Source organism: Mugil cephalus, chromosome 17 (assembly GCF_022458985.1).
Source record: "Mugil cephalus isolate CIBA_MC_2020 chromosome 17, CIBA_Mcephalus_1.1, whole genome shotgun sequence".
Lineage (NCBI taxonomy): Eukaryota > Metazoa > Chordata > Actinopteri > Mugiliformes > Mugilidae > Mugil > Mugil cephalus.
Genome location: NC_061786.1, coordinates 12,891,029 through 12,910,207, shown reverse-complemented (window position 1 = coordinate 12,910,207; position 19,179 = coordinate 12,891,029). Strand labels below are relative to the sequence as shown.

The following is a 19,179-nucleotide window of genomic DNA, read 5'->3' as shown; positions in this document are numbered from 1 at the left end:
AACATGAAACCAGCGTCTGCAGACTTACGGATACAATGACAGTCACTCCTTGTACTCCATGTATTACATTAACAGTATTTATAAAGCTTAAATCTGTTGTAATTTATGAAATATTGTATTGGTTACGTAGTTAACCAGAGCTGACTATTCAGTTGAATTGTCCTTTTGTGACGCACGTTTTATTTATTTATTTTTTTAGATTCAGTTGCTCTAACACAACTGGACTTGCCAATTTGGATCAGAAAATTATGAATAATCAAACTGTGTGAGTTTATGTGTGAGTCACTGCTCGTAACTCAACAAACACTCCGCACATGTTCACAGACCGGACGGACGATCTGCTGACAAGAAAAATTGTTTGACTGATTCGGAACATGGTAGGTGCAGTGATTCACTCACCAGTGAATGATGAGCAATGTTAATGAGTACACACGCAAACAATAACAAGCGCCACAAAAAAGACCTCGGCACCTTCACCTCACTTGTCCCACATTCACAGCCACATACGGGTTTTCTTTAACTTTATTACGGTGACCATCGCCGTCAAGGCTCACAAAGTTCTAGGTCTGTAATTTATGCTCTTGTCCTGCTATTTGCATATGTGCACAGGTAATTTAAATACAGTGAGACAAAAAAATTAAACTGTGGGCCGTGTGGGGAATCCTCTCAACTCTGGATGACTCATCTTTGAAGTTTCATTATGACAATTTGGCTCTTAAAATTGGTGGCAGGGAAACAGATGAAATTCTGCTCAGTGGTAATACATGTTATATATGCATTATATATATGTTATTATATATTATATGCACTATTACTATTTGAGGTCATCAGAGACACTGTGTGCAAATAGCCATGTCAGGTGAATAGATATGAACATCCTCTGTTTCTTTATGTGTAGATGGACACTGAATAACATTTTCTTCCCTCCGGTAACGTGGATGTATGAGAAGTGTGATCATTCTAGTAAATGAAGTCAGTGATGAAGTAGCAGTGGGTGAGTGGCGGCTTTTGTCTGTTGCCGTAATGAAGCAGATGGGCTCAAACAAGCGTACTCTTGTAACCTTTTCATTAATGAATTTTTCCCCTTGAAAGTCTGTCATCTCACTTCTGGAAGCGGGCCTCGGAGAGCTCAAGGGCTGCTTATTTTAGCCTTCTCACCGCGCGAAGTGTCAAATGGAGAATTAATCAGGACTGATTAGCGATGCAGAGCTCGACGCCAAACAGCCTGAAAAAAGGCAGAAGTACAGTACAGTCTCCAGAAATTAGCCTTAGGCACGTCGAGGAAAGAACAGAAGCTGCTGTTATCGACGAATGGCGAACTAAGAGTGTGTGGATGTTAAAGAGGAAATAAAAAAAAAAGTGTGAAAAAAATATGACAAAGTCATTCCTGGAGTGTGCAGGAGATGACACAGTTTCTCCGGGGAAATTAGAATCATATCAGTTTTTTGTGCTTCTCTGTACTTGAGAATGATTCAGGACTGATGAGAAAGTATTGATCGGACGGGTAATAGATATACATGATAAATGTTTGAGGGCCTTGGGAGGTTGCGGCGGACACGGCAGGCAGATAAATTAAGACAGGAACTTTAAGACTGTAAGTTTTTCTAGCTAGTTTAAACCTGTCACATATTCTACTTCTGCAGGTCACGATTTCTCACCATTCTCATTTCCGTCCTGTGTGATGACTGTTATCAGCATTCAGGACGTGCAACACACGCGAGCCACGTGCAGTGTTTCGGCGTCATGGTGCTGTGCTGCGCATCGTTTCGCCTCTAATCCGTCACCTCTCTCCTTTTCCCCCCGCTCTCTGTCTCGGTCTCTGCAGCCGAAAGGCTTCCGCCGGTACTACAGCTCTCCGTTGCTGATCCAGGAACAGTACGGCTGCATCAAAGAAGTCATGCCCATCGGTGAGCAGCTTACGTGTCCGTAACCACTCTGTGTGGGGTGTCCTGACCACTTTTCCCCTTGAGGTTTTATAAGATTTACAAGGTTGTCTAGATTTGTGAATCACCACACAGCTATGAAGAAAGCTTCTTCTTTAATGTCTGGTTTTGTTCTTCTATAAAGCCTGTGGGAATAAAGTGGACCCTGTCTATGAAGCCCTGAGGTTTGGGACATCGCTGGCTCAAAAGGCCAAGAGAGCCAGCGGCTCCGAGTCTCCACACAGAAACTCTGTAAGTCACTTTCACTGTTTAAATCCTATTATAATTGACCCTTTCTTTAAACAACTCTATATTTCATGTTTGGTCCCGCTGCCGCAGACATGCTGCACTGATAGTTGAAGTAGATAATGCTCCTGCAGAGCTGTAAACACTACCAATAAAGGCAGCATGGTCCAGGCAGACATGATGGGAGACGTCAGCGCAAACGTTCATGTTACAGCTCTGAAGATGGATTAGTCTGATTGCAGAGTGGCCGGCCTTGCCAGCCTCCCTTCCATCCGCATGTGTAATGCACGTTGAAATCTGCTTCTCATAGCGTATCACTTCCAATGTAAGATAAACAGTATGTGCAGTCTGGATACGAGGCTCGCCTGAAAGCTGTTGGGTTTGGGCCATCGTCTGCTGTCCTGTCCCGTGCAGCTGTTACTGAATGGGCGTGTGTGTCAGTGGAGGATTACAAAGACAATGTAATCACAGCAGGGTTTCCAAATAGTTTCCGAATGCAGGACATGAAGCTGCATGTTTACTACACAGCAGATGGATGAATTTGAGCTCAGAAACCGGACCGCATAGTCGACGCACCGTATCTCCCCATCTGTAACTGTTCCTCTGTTTCACTCTATTTATTTAAAATATGTTGTTTTGTTTTTTTTTTTATGTGATCTCTGCAGACCAGTGATTTGGACAAGGTTCCAGAGGAAGTGGTGGCTCACAGCAGTAGGCAGGAGCTTTCAAGAAAACCCAGCGATGACGGTGAGTATCTGTTGCAGTACATTGTGTGCATCTGGATTAAAGCCACAGTAACACGGGAAAAACAACATGCGCTGCCGTCGCTCTTCCCGTAACGGAGTCTAATAAAATTGCAACATCGAATTCTCCACTTGTGAACCATGAAAGAAGGTTCTCCCATGGCGCTGAACTTCGTCTGTATTTGCTGCTGTTGGATGCCTCTTTTTTTTTTTCTTGTGTGTAGCTCTTCAACGGCGACCCTTTACGCTCTGTAACAGATAGTAAAATCAGACTGCTGTGTCTGCTGTAGAATTTGCAGAGCACACCAACGCACAAATACCAGCCTTACAAATAAAATTAACCATTTTCACCTATTTCCTTATACTGTTTTACAGTAAACGCTGCAGTTATATGTCTATGCATGACATCTTTAGGGACAGCAAGTACAACTTTAACATATTAGCACTTTATTGAATTCACCGAAATGCTTGTTGATGTAAAGTAGTAATTTTTTTTAAATATGATTATTATTTATGTTGTCAGTTTTTGCAGTGATTGAGAATGGGACGGAGCATTACCACCTGCCAGAGAGACAACTTGACAGTTTGCAGGTGAGAAGCTAATCCATTATACATATCTAACTCTGGGAGGTGTGTGTGCATGTGTGTCGTAGAACGCCTGAGGGGAGCAGGGATTTTGTTGCACATGCGCATCAGTGTCACCTTAATCTGGTAATATTTAAGCAGGAAAGCATGTAAATACTGTCCAAACTGTCCCAGCACCTGCACGAAAGGCTGCACAACACTGATGTCTTTCAGAAAGTTGTCACTCAACTAAACATCTTTGTCTCTGGGTGCTGTCTAACTAACCTGTGACAGCACCCATCTTTCACTCAATGCATCTGCTCCGTTAATTGTGCATAATAGAAATAATCTAAATGCATAGGTTATATAAAAGTACTCACCTGTACTCTAGCTGTAGAGACCAGAATGTTTTTGGGGTTTTTTTGTACCGGCTGTACATGCGCTGTAAAGTTGATTATTTTAACTTCTAAGCTGGCAATTTGAGGAACTGCAGTTTTTTTTTTAGGCCTGGAAGTTGCTTCTACGTCAGGGGTCTTCAAGGTTTTCCAGGCCAAGGACCCCCAAACTGATATGGAGATTAAGTAGGGACCCCTATATGGCCCAGTGCCATTTACTAAAGTATGTTGTATTTGTGTTAATGTGTATTTAAAGAAATTTTAATTTATTGGGGAAGATTGTGAGGGAAAATTTAGAAACAATATATATGTAAAATGTCTAATCAATCAATGATTTTGCGTTCCCACTGCAGTACCTCCTCTGAACCCCTAGGGGTCACAGAACCCCTGTTGAAGAAGTATGTCTTATGTTATAACACAATCAAGAGAGGGTCAGATTTTACCTGCAGAGATAATTTGCTCTTTTTACTCAAGCGTTACACTTATGATTAAGTTTGAAGAAACAAGAAAAAAGCCATCAAGCCAAGCGCAAACTTTCCAGTTTTCACAGTTCCTCTGCAGCTCAGTCTTACCGTGACATGCACTATTTGCATAGTCTGAAAACCTCTGAGAACAGACTTTATTCGCTGACCAGTGCCTGAACCCTGCATGGCCAGTCTGAGAACTGATACCCAGCCAACCGATTCCGAGTCCATTAAGCCTTCAGCCCCCAGCCTCCATCGTCACTGCTGAATTTCCCAGGACTCTAAGGGAAAACTCTCCTCTGTCTTCCTGCTGCAACAAACCAAAGTCGAACTGTCACGACCGCTGGCCTGAACTGAAATGGAGAAGCCTTGACCTTAATGTTTGGATCTGCTGCTCTTGGGGTCTGTGCTCCCGTATTTATTCTGCAGTGCTGATGATGCAAAACGCAAGCAAGAGAAAGAAAAAGGTTAAACCTCTGTGAATATCTTATCACCCCCTCTCCACCACCACCACCACTGCACCCCATAGAGCGGCAATGAATATTTCATGGGCAGATTTCATAACTGTTCCTTTCCTCTTTATCACTTCTTTTAATGGGGGGTATTTGTGGGAGGGGTTGGGGGGGGGGGGCTTCTCACCATCACCATTCGTTTTCACATATTTTCTGAACAGACATCTATCCTGTTTACTTTTATAGTTTAACATGTTTATGTCCATTGTCAACAGTGGAAAAAGTCCACTGATACTGGGACGAACCCAAAATTGAACAAATTCCCATACAAGGCGAACACACGTACACACCTCTCCCCTCCGCAGCACAATCCAGCGGTCCAGTCGTCCGCTTCAGGGAAGAGGCTGGAGGTGCATTGTGCTGTGTGATATCAGACTGGACCGAGCACAGCTGGCAGCGGGCTGTTTGTCTGTCCGTCGACAGGTCCATTAGCTCGGGCTGGTGGACAGACAGATGGAGGCTCTGCAGGGTAATGAGCAGAGACCAAAAATGCTTCTTCACCAGAGCCTCCAAATTGAGATGAGAGGCAGTCGCACACAGGATCGCCATCTGTTCACACTTTCCAGGTTGGGCGTTAAACTCTTCAAATCAATTTGCAGTAAAATAACCCGCTCCGTGCTGTGATTTCTTTTTGCGTGGATTCTTTGAGAGGGGGGGAAGCGTTATGTTCATTCAAAACCAGAAAGTGAAATGCCTTTTAAAGCTGCGCTAATGAATATGTATATATCAACAATGATTGTTCGGTTCGCCTTTTAGCATCTTTCAGCTAATTGTTGTTTTCCAGCCTGCAGATTCAATGTTTTGGATCAGTCCAATCACCCATCATCTAGCAGCTGTTCTAATGAAGATTTCCTTTATGTCCAGCATCAAGTAGCAGATAAACACAGAGCCAAACATTTCCCTCAGGAGACTAAAAGCTAAGTGGATGTTAGACATTCGTCCAGTTGAGTCCTAACATATGTATGGACATTGACTAAAATCACCCCCGGCGTGTTTGGAGATAAAGAATGGAAATATGAAGCTATAGTCGAGTCATTCACCCAATCTCAAACCGATTAAGCGTCTATTACACTTGTTAAGGGACAAAACTAGATCCACAAACAAACAACAACTGAAGACGGTTGCAGTAAATGACTGGCAAAGCAGCATCAAAGAAGGTAGCCCATTTGACGATGTCCATGGCCTCTGGACTTCAGGAAGATTCTGATTAAGTTTTAAAAAGTACCATTTTATTGATGATTATGTTATATATTAAGGCTCCAAGCAGCTTTGAGCCTTGAAAATAGGAGACTATTGGTGCGATCCATTTAGCTCAGAGGGTGGAATTCGTCTCTGGGAATGACGTCACACCTCAGTTATTGGTGTCCCAGTTAAAGAAGTTGGAAAATTAGATGGCCAATGGCAGTTTTTAAAAAATTCTTCATATTACTGCCATATGATGTTAAATTAAATTTGAACTATTTAAGCTACACAAAGTTTAAATCGAACAGATTACTCATGAACAAACTCATGAGTTTTTACTAGAATTATTTACAGTGATGAAATCTACATGACCACACGAGGCAGAAATTTATAAAAAAAATATTCAAAAGTTTTAATTGTTGAACTTAAATGTAGAAAAAAAATCAGAATCAGAATTACTTTATTGATCCCGGGGGGAAATTACTTTTTGTTACAGCAGCTCCAGCCCAAAGTGTACCAGTGTTTAGAACAAAGAGCAATCAGAATAAGTAAGAGACATTAAGAATAAGTAAGAGAATGTAAAAAATATAGGAAATATATATATAACAAATGCAGAAGTATACAATACAGTAATACACAATTAATCACAGTTTGCCCCGATTGTGTTTCATACTGTTTTGGTTTTACCGGGCTATTGTTTTTAGCCATTGTTAACAACATGGGCTTGTAGTTCCCATACAACACATGAAAAACTTAAATTATACTGTAGCAGCATGGGGCGGCCATCTTGGAATGGAATGTGTATAAAAATGACTGTAACTCCGATACAGTTCATATAATTTGGATGTTCCCTAATATTCCCTATATGGCAATCTTCAATATGTTTTGTTTACTGTACATGTGACCAGAAATACTCCAAATTAGTAATGGGCAGTAAACGGCTGTATAAATAGCTAACTGTGTTGATCTGGAGAGTCTGGAGTAGGTTTTTTGGGAACTCATAAAGCCCCTGCAAATACTTGCCGGGCTACTCATTGTTTGGGTTGGAGTTGAGTTGACTCGATTGGTTGTAGGACGAACCAGTTGCAGTATTTTTTGCGCTTGTATTGGTTGAAACACGTCCTATAATGAAATCCAAGTGGATTTATTACTAAATTCTCATTCTGATAAGAATTGAATCGGGCTAAATCAGGCTACTGCTGCCCTCAAATGACCAAAAGATCTGCCACTATAAGTTTAAAGGATTGCGGGATTGGGAGGTTGTTGTCTCGGCCGACCCACCCTCTCACCTACTGGTCCGTGCTGTGACAGAAACAGGGGCCTCTCAAGGCTCCCTCTCTGTTAGCTATAATGGATCGCCATCGCTTGATGCTGTTGTTTTCATCCAGAGGCCACAGAGGCAGTTTGCCTTGTGGCTGCAGTTAACTCGACTCATCCATCAGCCACATTTCCACTCCACGGAGAGGAGCCACGGAAGACCGGACACACTTCTCTTCATTACTAAACAGTGCCACAGCGGCAGAAAAGCCCCCTGGTGTCCTATGAAAAACATAGGGTTCCTAAAAAGAAAAAAAAAGCCTTCGTCGTAGCTTTTAGTATAATTCCCCTCCTATTACCACGTTGGAACAAGGCCTTATTTGGATGGATTTCAGGGATTCAGACTCAAGGTACCGTGTGATGAAACTGGAAAATGCACCCACCGGCTTTCTGTGCAGGTGCGAAGAATGCCAGAAAGGCGGCATATCTCCCCGCTAATTGCGCTAACACTTCTCCGAGAGCTTCCTCTCCACCCACAGCCCTGTCCTGTTTTAACTTCCCGTCACGAAAACCCGATCCGGCTTCTCCCACTCATGTTGACGGAGGATTAAGGGAAACAGATTGCAGAGCAACTTCATCTCCCCGGCCTCTCAGTGTGCTGTAAACAAGGGCTTCTCCTGCTTAATATGGATGCCAGGAGATATTTTAAGATAGGTTTGCAACGAGAGAGGCACGTAACATCGCGTTTAACGTGCGTTCATGTTTGTGTGTTGTCTAGATGGAGCAGAGCCAGCTGCAGAAAGACGTCCTCAAGCTCAACACCTACGTGGCCTTGTTCAGCTTCGCCCCGCAAGACAGCCACGACCTGGAGATGAGGTTGGTGCACACAGACAGCCACTCCCACACATGTTACTCTGATCAAACAAATCCCACTCAAAGTCTGTGAAGATTCCAGATTATGGAGTATCTGAAATCTAATCTTAAACTAGAGTTTTACACTGATACCAGTCACTTTACAACTGAAGGAGCCTGGATTAGTGGTAAAATGTCTCACCAGTTCCCTTTGTTTTCTGCTTGTTGGAATATCCGACTGTCATTACTCGACACAGCAGATGAAACGTGGCGGGCTGATCGACAGTGCTTCCCTTTGAAGCATTTTTCTTTTGTTCAGAACGAGAAGTAAACACAGAGCTCTCAATTCTCTCACGTGTAAGCACCTTCACTGTGAAATTTGATTTCAACCTTCCTTAATAATTCATAATGGTTGCCCGCGTTTCAACGTGGATGCTGTAATTATACTTTTTAATGACGGTTGTTAGATTTGATTGTTTAAAGAACGGCTTTTTGCGTCTCAAATCAGCCTTCGAACTCTCTGGATCGCACAGGTAAGGAGCGCAGCGTTCATTTTCTTATTTTTAATTAGAACTATAATTATACTGTATTGATTAATTGCTCAGGCTTGCCAGGCGAACACAACAGCAGGGACCCGCGTTGCGTTTTGTAATGACTATAATAATAAATATGAAAAGTGTATTAATGACTCTGCTCAGCCCCATCCATCTTTCATCCCAGAGTATTAAGTTATCCGCATCGTTCCTTTGCTTCATCTTATATAATTGCTGCATTCAGAGCAGCGCAGGTTAAAATGTACAAGAATAGAGAGGAAGGAGCTAATTAGTGTCCTCGTTCTTTTAGGTGACGCTCCTCAAAGATTTATTTCTCTGGAGTGGCCTGGTTAATGGTACCTGTGTGAGTTCGCGTCGTGATTGTCTAATAATATCCGTCAGTCACGTGTCTTCTGAGATTTACCCTGAGAGAGATGGACGGGCTTTGGAAACTTCATTTATAGCCTCAAAGGATCCCTGCCACTGGGCCAGGGGCTAAGATAGGATGTGCTGTTTTTGGAAGTTACGCAAACTTGATTTATTTTGGTCACTTTCTTTCTTTGAAGGAAAATACCTGTGTAATTCAGAATATAGACTGAAGAAAAATGGAGCACCTGTAGTAATCACCAGATGTGGCATCAACACATTCCCTGACTTTTGACTCGTCCCTGCTCAAAAGAAATTAAGTAGTAAATTTGTATTACTACAGAAAAGAATTAGGGCCACTGAAAAACAAAATGTAGTTAGAGTGGATGATTTTCTTTGTTTGAGTTCTGACTTTTTTCTCAGAATTCTGAGATTAAAGTCCTACATTAAGTGTTCAAACATATGTGGACCCATGGGTGTTAAACTGTTGGACCCGAGCTAACACCAGTCATTTGACTTCCGGCTCATGTTGCCACTTGAACTTCAATCATTTGGTGTACGCAATTTCCCACAAGTTTGAAGGCAGCATACCATACATCCAGCTGAGCTCAGTGCAATGCAGTCAGACATGCGTAAAAAGTCTCATTTTCTTTGCACTATTGCATGCAAGGTTGTAAAACTGCTTCAGAAATGTGTGAAATGAGTGGATAACCAGCAGTATGTGTAACTAAAAAAAAAAAAAAAACATAGGAAATTATGCAGCACATCCCTGCTGCTCACACACATGAGGTCAGTAGTGGCTGCTTTCCCTCCAATGATGCGTTCAGATCAAAGTTGGAGGTCAGGATTTTCCAGTTGAAATTTGGAAATTTGGATTTCCGGCAGTACGGCGTTGATAGGCAACTGTGCAACAGAAACAAAACAGAGGAGGAAAACACTTGATCGGACATCACGTAGAAATCTCATGTTGCTTTAACACTTGAATTTTGAAATGAGATTTTACCACATGATACTTTATTTTATAGCCGTTTAGTTTGACGCGTCACCGCACAGTTTTCACTTTTCCACGTGTGCACCCTGTGTTGCGCAGACGTGCGACAGCTGCTTTTTCATGCGCTGGAGACAGACTGATTTTTCCTGAGATCACAAGAAGGTTTTCTGAAACGCAGCATGAGAAGAATCCTGACACACAAATATAGTGCGAGAAGTAAATGTGATTTCAAACAATCAAACGTGCTGCATCCAGACCACATCTTTTGGCTTTAACTTATTCAAATCACCCGATTATTGATTACTGAGAAATACCAAATAATACGTAACAGTAGACAAGATAAGACAAGGTAAGACGGGACTTTATTTATCCCTGTGGGGAAACTAGGGTGTTATAACAGCACGGAACAACAGTGCCAAATACAAAAAGATACAAAAAATTTGCACATATTTCTATATTGCATCAGGCTCAAGTAGCTAAGCAAAAGTTGAAAGGAAAAAAAAACAACCAGTGTAAGTTAAGGTTTGTGGTTGGAAATAGGTTGATTATAAATAACTACTTAGTGGTTTAGACTTGACAGGTTGAAGTGAAGTGCATGCTGGACTACACATGCAACATGTTGAAGCATCCACAATAAAAAAAAAAAGATGATAAATATTAAATATAAATATTCATATGACTGCGCAGCTGTCACTGTGTAAAACAGTGAATGTGTCAGGCCTGTTTACATACTGCACAGTTCAAGTTTATAATTAGAAAATGAAAAGTTTTCGCATGACTAAACTATGCTGCATATGAAGTTTATAGTGTTGGGCATTTCACTACTTTTTACGCACATCCTATAACGGTAATTTAAGCTCTACACATCCAATTTACAATCTAAAGATTTTCATCCCTGCCAGGACCGTGATTGATAAGGTGTCGTCACCTTAAAATACCTTCAAAAAATAGATACTCAGGAAAATGTTTCGTTCTTCCCTCATCACGAGGGGTCCTTCAGCCTAAGAAGCTATTTGTTCCCGCGTCTCGAAGAAATCTTCAGAGGATTTAAGGATAAGGAAGGGCTCTCGTTCTCTCCTTCTCTTTTCCTACGAACACACACACACTATTCACGGGTGCCTCGTCCCTCTCTGGTCGAGAAAAACTTCAATCGGCAGACTTCATTTGGAATTCATTGACTTCTCCTGGAGGACTCCCTGTCCGCTGATACCTTTGTTTCAGATTTCTTCTCTTATGAAAGGCTACATCAAGGTTTTTCTCCTCCTTCGGGGGGGCCCACTTCAGAAATAATCAATGCATCAGACACAAAGGCTTAAAGCCAAATGAAAGGGGGGGGGGGGTGTATCTTTAATCAAAAGGTTTCATTTTCATTTAAAGTGGGGGAATCAGTTTTGTGATTGGTTTCTGTTTTTGCCACAAGTTCTGATTACATGATTGTAATGATGATGAGTGCTACACTTTTTTTTAAATAACTCCCTACTCTTTTTTTTGTCAGTTGTTGTTTTCAGCCAAGATTTAACCACATCAGGAGTCATGGTGATCATGACCGAGCGAAGGTCAGCCAGACTTGTAACTGTGCCACAAAAGGACGAAAAGGGAAATTTACGTAAACTAACATTTGTCTCAGCCGTGTCTGTCCTTTTGTTCTTTATTGGTCAAATTTAGCTGGCGGCTCTGGACCGGGCCACATGTTTGTAATTATTGTTGACGGGATGCAGTGATTCATGCGTTTTCCTGGATGAGGACAAATTTCAGGAAAGCGGATCAACGTGTCGGCTCCCATGTGTCACATAAAACACCTCCCATTCCACCTGACCGTACCTCCGGATATCAGACTGGAACCGTTTAGCCCTTCTCATTGTCGGAGAGTGATTGAGTAACGTTTCGTTTTCTTTATCTGTTTCAGTGCAGGAGACAGGATCTTATTAGCTGACGACTCCAACGATGACTGGTGGAAGGTACGTGTAAAACATGTCGCAAAAGCTTAAGATTAATATGTTTATGTGACTTTTCTGTGGTGTCCGCCTACGAGTTGTCCTAAAAGAAAAACACATATAAACACCATAAAAGAAACTAACTGATAAATTCTTGGAAGCGGAGCTGTAAATTGTGTAATATGCGGATGCGGGCCTGCAAACAAATGCGTGTGTGACGGATAAACGAGGGAGACAAAAAGGTGACTAAACGTGAGTGCACAGCGGCGGCCTGTTGCCAGCAGACCGTGAAGAAACTCATCGCGCATTTTATCACTGTTGTTCTCTGCAGGGTGTAGACAAACAGAGACATCTGGCCTGTTTAGTGTGTAAACAACAGTCGAGTCAGGAGACAAAACCTGATGTAACACCTGCATATAGTAAACAGTAAATGTTCTTTACACATGCACCAACTATACTGTATACGTTTATTATTTAGAATAGTGCTTATATTCAGTAACAGAGCCCGTTTTTTGGGGCTTTTTTTATGCCCTAATAAAAAAAACTGGGCTTGTAATCCTCTTATGTTCCATGATTCATTTATTTATTTATTTTTATTATTTATTTATTTTATTCTCAGGGGGTAATCGAGGACAGGATAGGTTTCTTCCCAGCATCCTTTGCTCATCAGCTGCGGGCTGGAGACCAAGTGTTCAGGTGCAACAGGACGTTCATCGGCTGCAAGGAACAAGGCCAGATAACCCTGAAGGAGGGACAGGTACACGGCGGGATCGGGCACACTTACGATGATGACGATGAATGAATGATAAACACTCACTTGTCACTTTATTATGTACACCGGTTCAGTTGCTTGTTAACACAAATAGCTAATCAGCCATTCATCACATGGCTGCAATTCAGTGCATTAAGGCATGTAGAAGTTCAAACCAAGCATCAGAATGGGAAAGAAAGGGGGATTTAAGTGACTTTGTGGTGTGGAACGTGGTGTGGTCTGAAAAAGAGAAAACATCCAGTGGGCGGCAGTTGTATCGACAGAATCAGATTTATTGGACTTGTATGTGCGTGCACACACAAGGAATTTGACTCTCTTTGCTCATTGGTACGAAACAAAGCACTTAAATAAGCGTAAAAATAAAAGCGTAAAAAATAGAAAACTGTACAACATAAATTAGACCTTCTGATAAAAACAAAAATAGAAAAAATAAAGGTCAGGAGCAGATGTGTGTATGTGTATGTGTGTCCACATACAAGGAATTTGACTCTCTTTGCTCATTGGCACAAAACAAAGCACTTAAATAAGCGTAAAAATAAAAGCGCAAAAAATAGAAAACTGTACAACATAAATTACACTTTCAGATTAAAAATATAAAAGGTCAGGAGCAGATATATACAAAAGATTTGAGCAATAAATAGTCCAGAGGTATAGTTTGAAAGAATGGTCACACGCTCTTTGACTGCTCAATATATTTTATATACTGTATGTGAATACATTTTTGTACATAAATGCAAAAGTCTTGAGAAATATAGGAGGTGTCTGTTTGTTGATGCACTTCAGCTCTCAACCCATGTTCTCCTCTAATCACCTCACATTGAGGCCTGTTGTACAGCCACAGATCTAAGCATGTTTTCTGTTTAATATCAGAGCGGTGTACTTCGCAGTCACACAGAGATAAATGTGATGATCTTATCTTATCCAGTAGCTTGATAGAAAGCTCACAGCTGCCTGTTAATTAGTAGCTGCTGATGTGAGTGCTCACGCTCTATTAGGCTCTATTTGGGAATAGGTGTAATTGTCGCCTGATCACCTGTGTTCGAGCATCAATTTGCGGATTCTGTTCAAAAATGTGGACTTTTAGTGCGACGTTGTTTGAAGATGGAAAACAAAACAAAACAAAAAGCGTCTGGTTTTCTCCATATTTTTGTTTGGGTCCTTAGAGCCTGAAATGGTTCAGAAACATTAGCAGGGTTTTGATTCAGAGAACATCACCATCATCATGGTTTGGAGAGGTAATGACCTTTTACAGGGACATTAAAATTTCCACATTACACCTGCGTCTAATTCATGATCACACCCCGGCCATTATAACACATCAGATTCACATTACCCAGCAGCTCCTCAGCCATCTTATTACCATCGCGCAGCTCCCGCGTCGCCTCTTACCTCCAGCGACTCCTCCCCGCTGACACTCATTCACTGAAAACCTCAGCTGGAGCAGGAAGACAGAGGATCCTCCTCCAGAGATGAGGTTACATTTGCATTTTGGTGTAGTGGCCGTACTTAGATCAGGACCTCTTTTTCCCACAATGCTTTCCAGGGCTTGTTGGGACTCTTAGGAGACTTAAAGTAAGCAACCCCCAGTGGAGATGAAACCACTGAACACAAGATGAATCTTTGACCTGTTGACTCTCTTTTCCATGCGATCACACAAACCCACGGGGGAAGATGTTGTGGAGTATTTAGAGCAAAGAGCGTGTGGGTGAAATCGGGAATTGGAAAGAGGGAAACGTTTCATTTCTGAAAACACCTTCCTGTTTCCTCTCGTTAGTATTCATTTCAGCTGCAAATATGCAGTTTATGTAACCGTAAACAGCTACTTTATCTTCACCACTGACAATATTGAGAAGAAATATTAAAAGACTTTAAGGTTAGTTGGAAAACTCATTGGCCAACAACACTCAAGTTTCCTGAAGAGCATTTTTGAAGCTCAGAGTGGTGCCTCCAGGTGTTGACATCTTTGCACCACACTCTGAGCTAAGACTTCAAATTAAACTTACTAAATGATCTTAATTCAAGATGTGTCTCCTGCCACTGACTTCCCCATGGTGTCTACCGGAGAGGGCTGGACATCTGCTCTATCCAAAAAGTCCAAGAGATGGAGGACGAGCAGTCGTATGGTGGGCATGTGACGTCTATGTGGTCAGCTACTGTCTTGCCATACGAAGTCTATGTTTATTTGTGCTGTTAATACGTTTAAAGTTAGGCCTTTTATCACGGAGGTCTGTTGACTCACTTTTGGCCCTAGCCCCAAGTGGTCGTTCAAGGAACTGCAGCTTTTGGCTTCATTATTTAGGTCCCACATCAAGGCTTTCTCTCAGCTTCTGCGTACTTGTACAAATCAGCTCAAAGAGGTTTTTTTTTTCTTTTTTTAAAGAATGTGATTTGTTTTGTGACCAACATGTGCTGAAACAATTCCTTCCTTTCTGACTTTTCAGATCTGTGTGAGCAGCGAGGGCGAACGCAGCGGCTTCATCCGAGTGGCGAGTGGAAAGAAGAGAGGCTTCGTGCCCTGTGACGTTCTGGAAATCATCTGAGACGGACGCTCGGAGAAGTGACGAAAGAGAAAAGGAGAGAAAGGGGGTCGGCAGGCAGGCAGGCAGGCTCGGGCACCTGGAGGTCAGGGGAGTGGGGGAGTGCACCTCATCAGGAGAGGAGCCTGGACTTGAGTCGGTGCTCGTTTTGGTCACTGGAGACTCTTGCTTTGTTGCAGGCCTACCTCTCGGTGAAGAGAGAGATGCCGGGACGGCGAACTGGTCAAACATTTGCGAGGAGACGGGGGATCACTGTGTCACTGGATTTGATTTAATTTATAAGGTCTTATGTGTGTCGATTTATTTCCTCTTTAGCTTTGTTCAGCCACGGATTGCTTTTAGAGGCGGTGCTGCAGACTGGCGTGCAGTTAGCAAGATACAAATACTTTTTAGGTTTCAGTACATACAGTTGAATTCCTTCTTTAAGTAGTTTAGTTTCTTATCCTTTAATATTATGTTGCAAGGAAAGGTGGAGCTAAGCCAAATGTAGTCAACACTGAAAAGGCTCTGAAATGATGATTAATGGAAAATGAATTAGAATAAATAAGCCTCTTGTTTTCCCTCAAAATATTTTTTCAAAACTATGCTTAATATTTAATCTCTAGTTTACAATTACAGTCCCATGACAGAACTAAAAAAAACAGGTTGTTCTGTAGTGGATGAGAAACAGCAAAGACATCAGGGAGTGCTTTCAGGCTGACAGGAATTTTTAAAATTCTTAATAGTCTTCCCAAAATATCGCCTTTCGTACTCCCTGTCTTTTATTTAACTGCAACCAGATTAAATATAAAACAAATAAAGAAAGAACAAACAAAAGAAATTAAAGATGCATTCACCACTTTTCTACTGTTTTTTGTTTTGTCTCCCTAGCCAGATTCATCTTTCATGTCCTGTCTTTTTTTTTTTTTTTTTTCCCTCTGATGTATGAATCTTTATCTTTTGCCCCCCTCAGAGTTTTATATCTCGGCTACATTTGAAGCAGAACAGAGGCCGTTTTTGAATGACTTAATCATGATCTGCTGGGTGTGGCCTGTGAGCTTGTAAGAAAACGGTGCATTTTCTCAGCCGGCGCGTTCATTTTAAATGTGTTCACTCGTGTGGTTTTCCTTTCTCTCTCTCTCGGCACAGCCCGCTCTGAACAGGACTCCTTCGACTTTTAGCGAGGCGTGTTTATGGCAAAGTGTTGCATCGTAGTAGATATAGTATATCTGTCAAAGGTTGTTTTGCACTGAAACTTGGCTTTTTTTTTCAATGTCCAAGAATGCTTTAATGTACATAGTGTATGTACGAGATTAAAATTCCTTCTTTATCACAGTAATCTGGGGTTTTTCTTCTGATGCGTGTCACACCTCAGTCAGGGGCTTTTTCTTTGCTCATATCCTCCTGTCTATAATGAGCTCATCATTTGCTCGTGTGGGTCATCTCAAACAAACACCTAATTGTGTCTATTGTGATGTGACAAAAGCGAAATGAGAACAACTGACTCCTATTATTAAGTGTATGAGGAGACGATATACTTTCATAAGGGGGGGCCGAAGTTTGCAAAAGTAGTTGTTAGCTTCATACGCAGGTGAGCCCTAACATTATGACAGCAGAAGTCAGTGACACTGGTTATCTCCTTGCCACGGCACCTGCCAGTGGGCGGCACACCTCAGATCATCGTGTCCTCGGGGTTCATGTGTTAGAAGCGGGAAGAAAGTGGAAGGATCTGAGCATCTTTGACAGGGCCCGAGTTTTCGTGGCTTTGGTTTTCTCCCGTCTGTACAGACTTTATTCATCCACAGGGGGAAAATTCCTTGGTCACAGCAGCTCAGTTGCACACAAAAAAGATATATTAAATAAGGGGTAATATAAAATAGATATAAATGTAGTAAAATAAGATAAAATAATATAAGGAGACGGTGTATATAAAGGTGTAATAAATGGATGCAATCATGTGCATTAACATGAATAACATGGAGTTATCTGTTACAGACAGGTGAGTTGTTGTACAGCTGCACTGAGTCCAAACGATGCCAAGAATAAGCAAAATTAAAGCCCTGCTTGAGATCTCATTCTTGAGTTTATTAAGCATAATCATTGTTAAAAGTTGATATATATATATAAAAAAAAAATGCTTAAGATTGTCCTGTTCAATTATGCCTCACTCGCATTCTTACATAAATAAAGGATCAGTCTCATCGGTCAAGCTCAGTAGCATCAGATGAAACTTCGTTTGTTCTGTGTGCGCTCCCTGACATTGCAGTATGAGACGTAAACCTAAAAGCGCGGATGAACTGTCATCCATCCGCCTCACACAGAGCTCGGAGAGCCCTCCTGACCCCCCCCCCCCATCCGATGAACCCCGACCAGACAGCCTGTTTCCTGCCTTGAGAGAGAGGGTCTGCGTCCGCGGGCTTTCAGCAGCTCCATTAAGCAGCTGCGCGCACGTTTCAATTGCTGCTGGAGGCGCAGTCTAACTTTAGGCATCGAGGCAATCACAGACGCTGTTTCAGTGTCTGCCCATTTTCCTGTTCTGTGTCTGTGTAATGACAAACACCAGGGTCCCGCTGCAGGGCACCGGCAGCGGGACACTTGACTCTAGCGCCATCTGTTGCCTCATTAGAGTAAAAGCAGATTCTGACGTGATCGCCTGTGATTGTCCACTGACCTGGCGAAGACAAATATGCAAGTGGAAGGAAAAAGAAATATGTGCACTTCATACACAAGGATCACTGTTACAAGGTTATGTATTTATAAATCATGCATTACAAACAAAATAAAAGCCTATAAATTGTATAGAGTAAAAATGAAATGACTGAAACCTGAGTGTTGGAGCAAGAAAAAGACTCTGAGGCCTCCACAGACCAACAGCTGACAGGCCCAGAGTCCAGAGCTTAGAGTCTGGCCTCTCCCACTTCTCATTGAACGATGTGCTCCAGGCTGTCGCTTTTGGTCCTTTCATACTGGTAGCCATGGTTCTAAAATTGCTTATACCATAAAGCGACTTAGTTTTGTCTTTTTCAACTCTGACCTTGATTTTATTCCAGCACAATGGTGGCCAGGGAGAGGCGCTAATGCATGCTTTTATTTCTAGTCGTATAGCCACAATAAACGACAATTAACATTAACCAGCTTTCAGTTGTTTTTTTTATTTATTAAATTGTCTTTTATTTTTTATCTCAGATGTTTACATTTCTAGTTTGGCTTTTAACTTTTTGTACTGTGAATCTTAGAGCAGCCATCTGGATGATGGATGGATGGATGGATGGATGGATTGATTGATGATAGATAGATAGATTACATTTACATTTTCATGTGAGGCAGCACATATTTATACAATTTCATCTGCTGAATCAACCACAAAATGTCAGTTTTGTGTCAGTGGCCCCGCAATGAACACAAACGCATGCGCAGTGTTATCGTTGCGATGCCACTGACTGACATACATTTAGTCACTATGACTGTAACCTATATCTAGCATGTTTTTAGAATGTAAAGTGCGTCTTTGCAGTCATCCACAACAGAAAAACCTCCTCTGTCTGGAGATAAACCAGCTCTCTAGCTTTTACCGACAGAGACTCTCAAGTCTCCATGGACCAAAGCGATAAAGCTTCTTTATCTGTAGATACACCTGAGACCAGCTTTCTGGACAAAGACTCTGTGGACCCAGACGATAAAGCTTCAGTATGGGAAGATACACCTAAACCCGGTTTCCTGGATCTCGACAAAGACTCTAAAGTCTCCATGAAGCAAGACGACACAGCTCCTGTAACTGAAACCTTCCTGCTGGAGCAAGAAAAAGACTTTGAAGTCTCTACAGACCGACAGCTAACCGCCCCAGAGTCCAGAGGTCTCTTTAACTCTTCAGTCTGTATCTGAGGCAGAAGATAAAAACCAGCTCAGAATGTTTATCACTCTGCTAACGGA

At 41.9% G+C, this 19,179-nt stretch overlaps 1 protein-coding gene across 2 annotated transcripts in view; it reads left to right on the top strand.

The window, feature by feature from the left end:
* Positions 1–16,588, top strand: part of stac (SH3 and cysteine rich domain) — a 30,228-nt gene extending 13,640 nt beyond the window's left edge. For both annotated transcript variants that reach the window (XM_047611925.1, XM_047611926.1), the window contains 8 exons: positions 1,826–1,907; positions 2,068–2,174; positions 2,834–2,915; positions 3,435–3,502; positions 8,064–8,161; positions 11,934–11,985; positions 12,581–12,718; positions 15,175–16,588. In XM_047611925.1, the coding sequence (XP_047467881.1) occupies positions 1,826–1,907; positions 2,068–2,174; positions 2,834–2,915; positions 3,435–3,502; positions 8,064–8,161; positions 11,934–11,985; positions 12,581–12,718; positions 15,175–15,273 (726 nt within the window). In that variant the 3' untranslated portion in view covers positions 15,274–16,588. The remainder of the gene's footprint in view (positions 1–1,825; positions 1,908–2,067; positions 2,175–2,833; positions 2,916–3,434; positions 3,503–8,063; positions 8,162–11,933; positions 11,986–12,580; positions 12,719–15,174) is intronic.
* Positions 16,589–19,179: the final 2,591 nt, after the last annotated feature.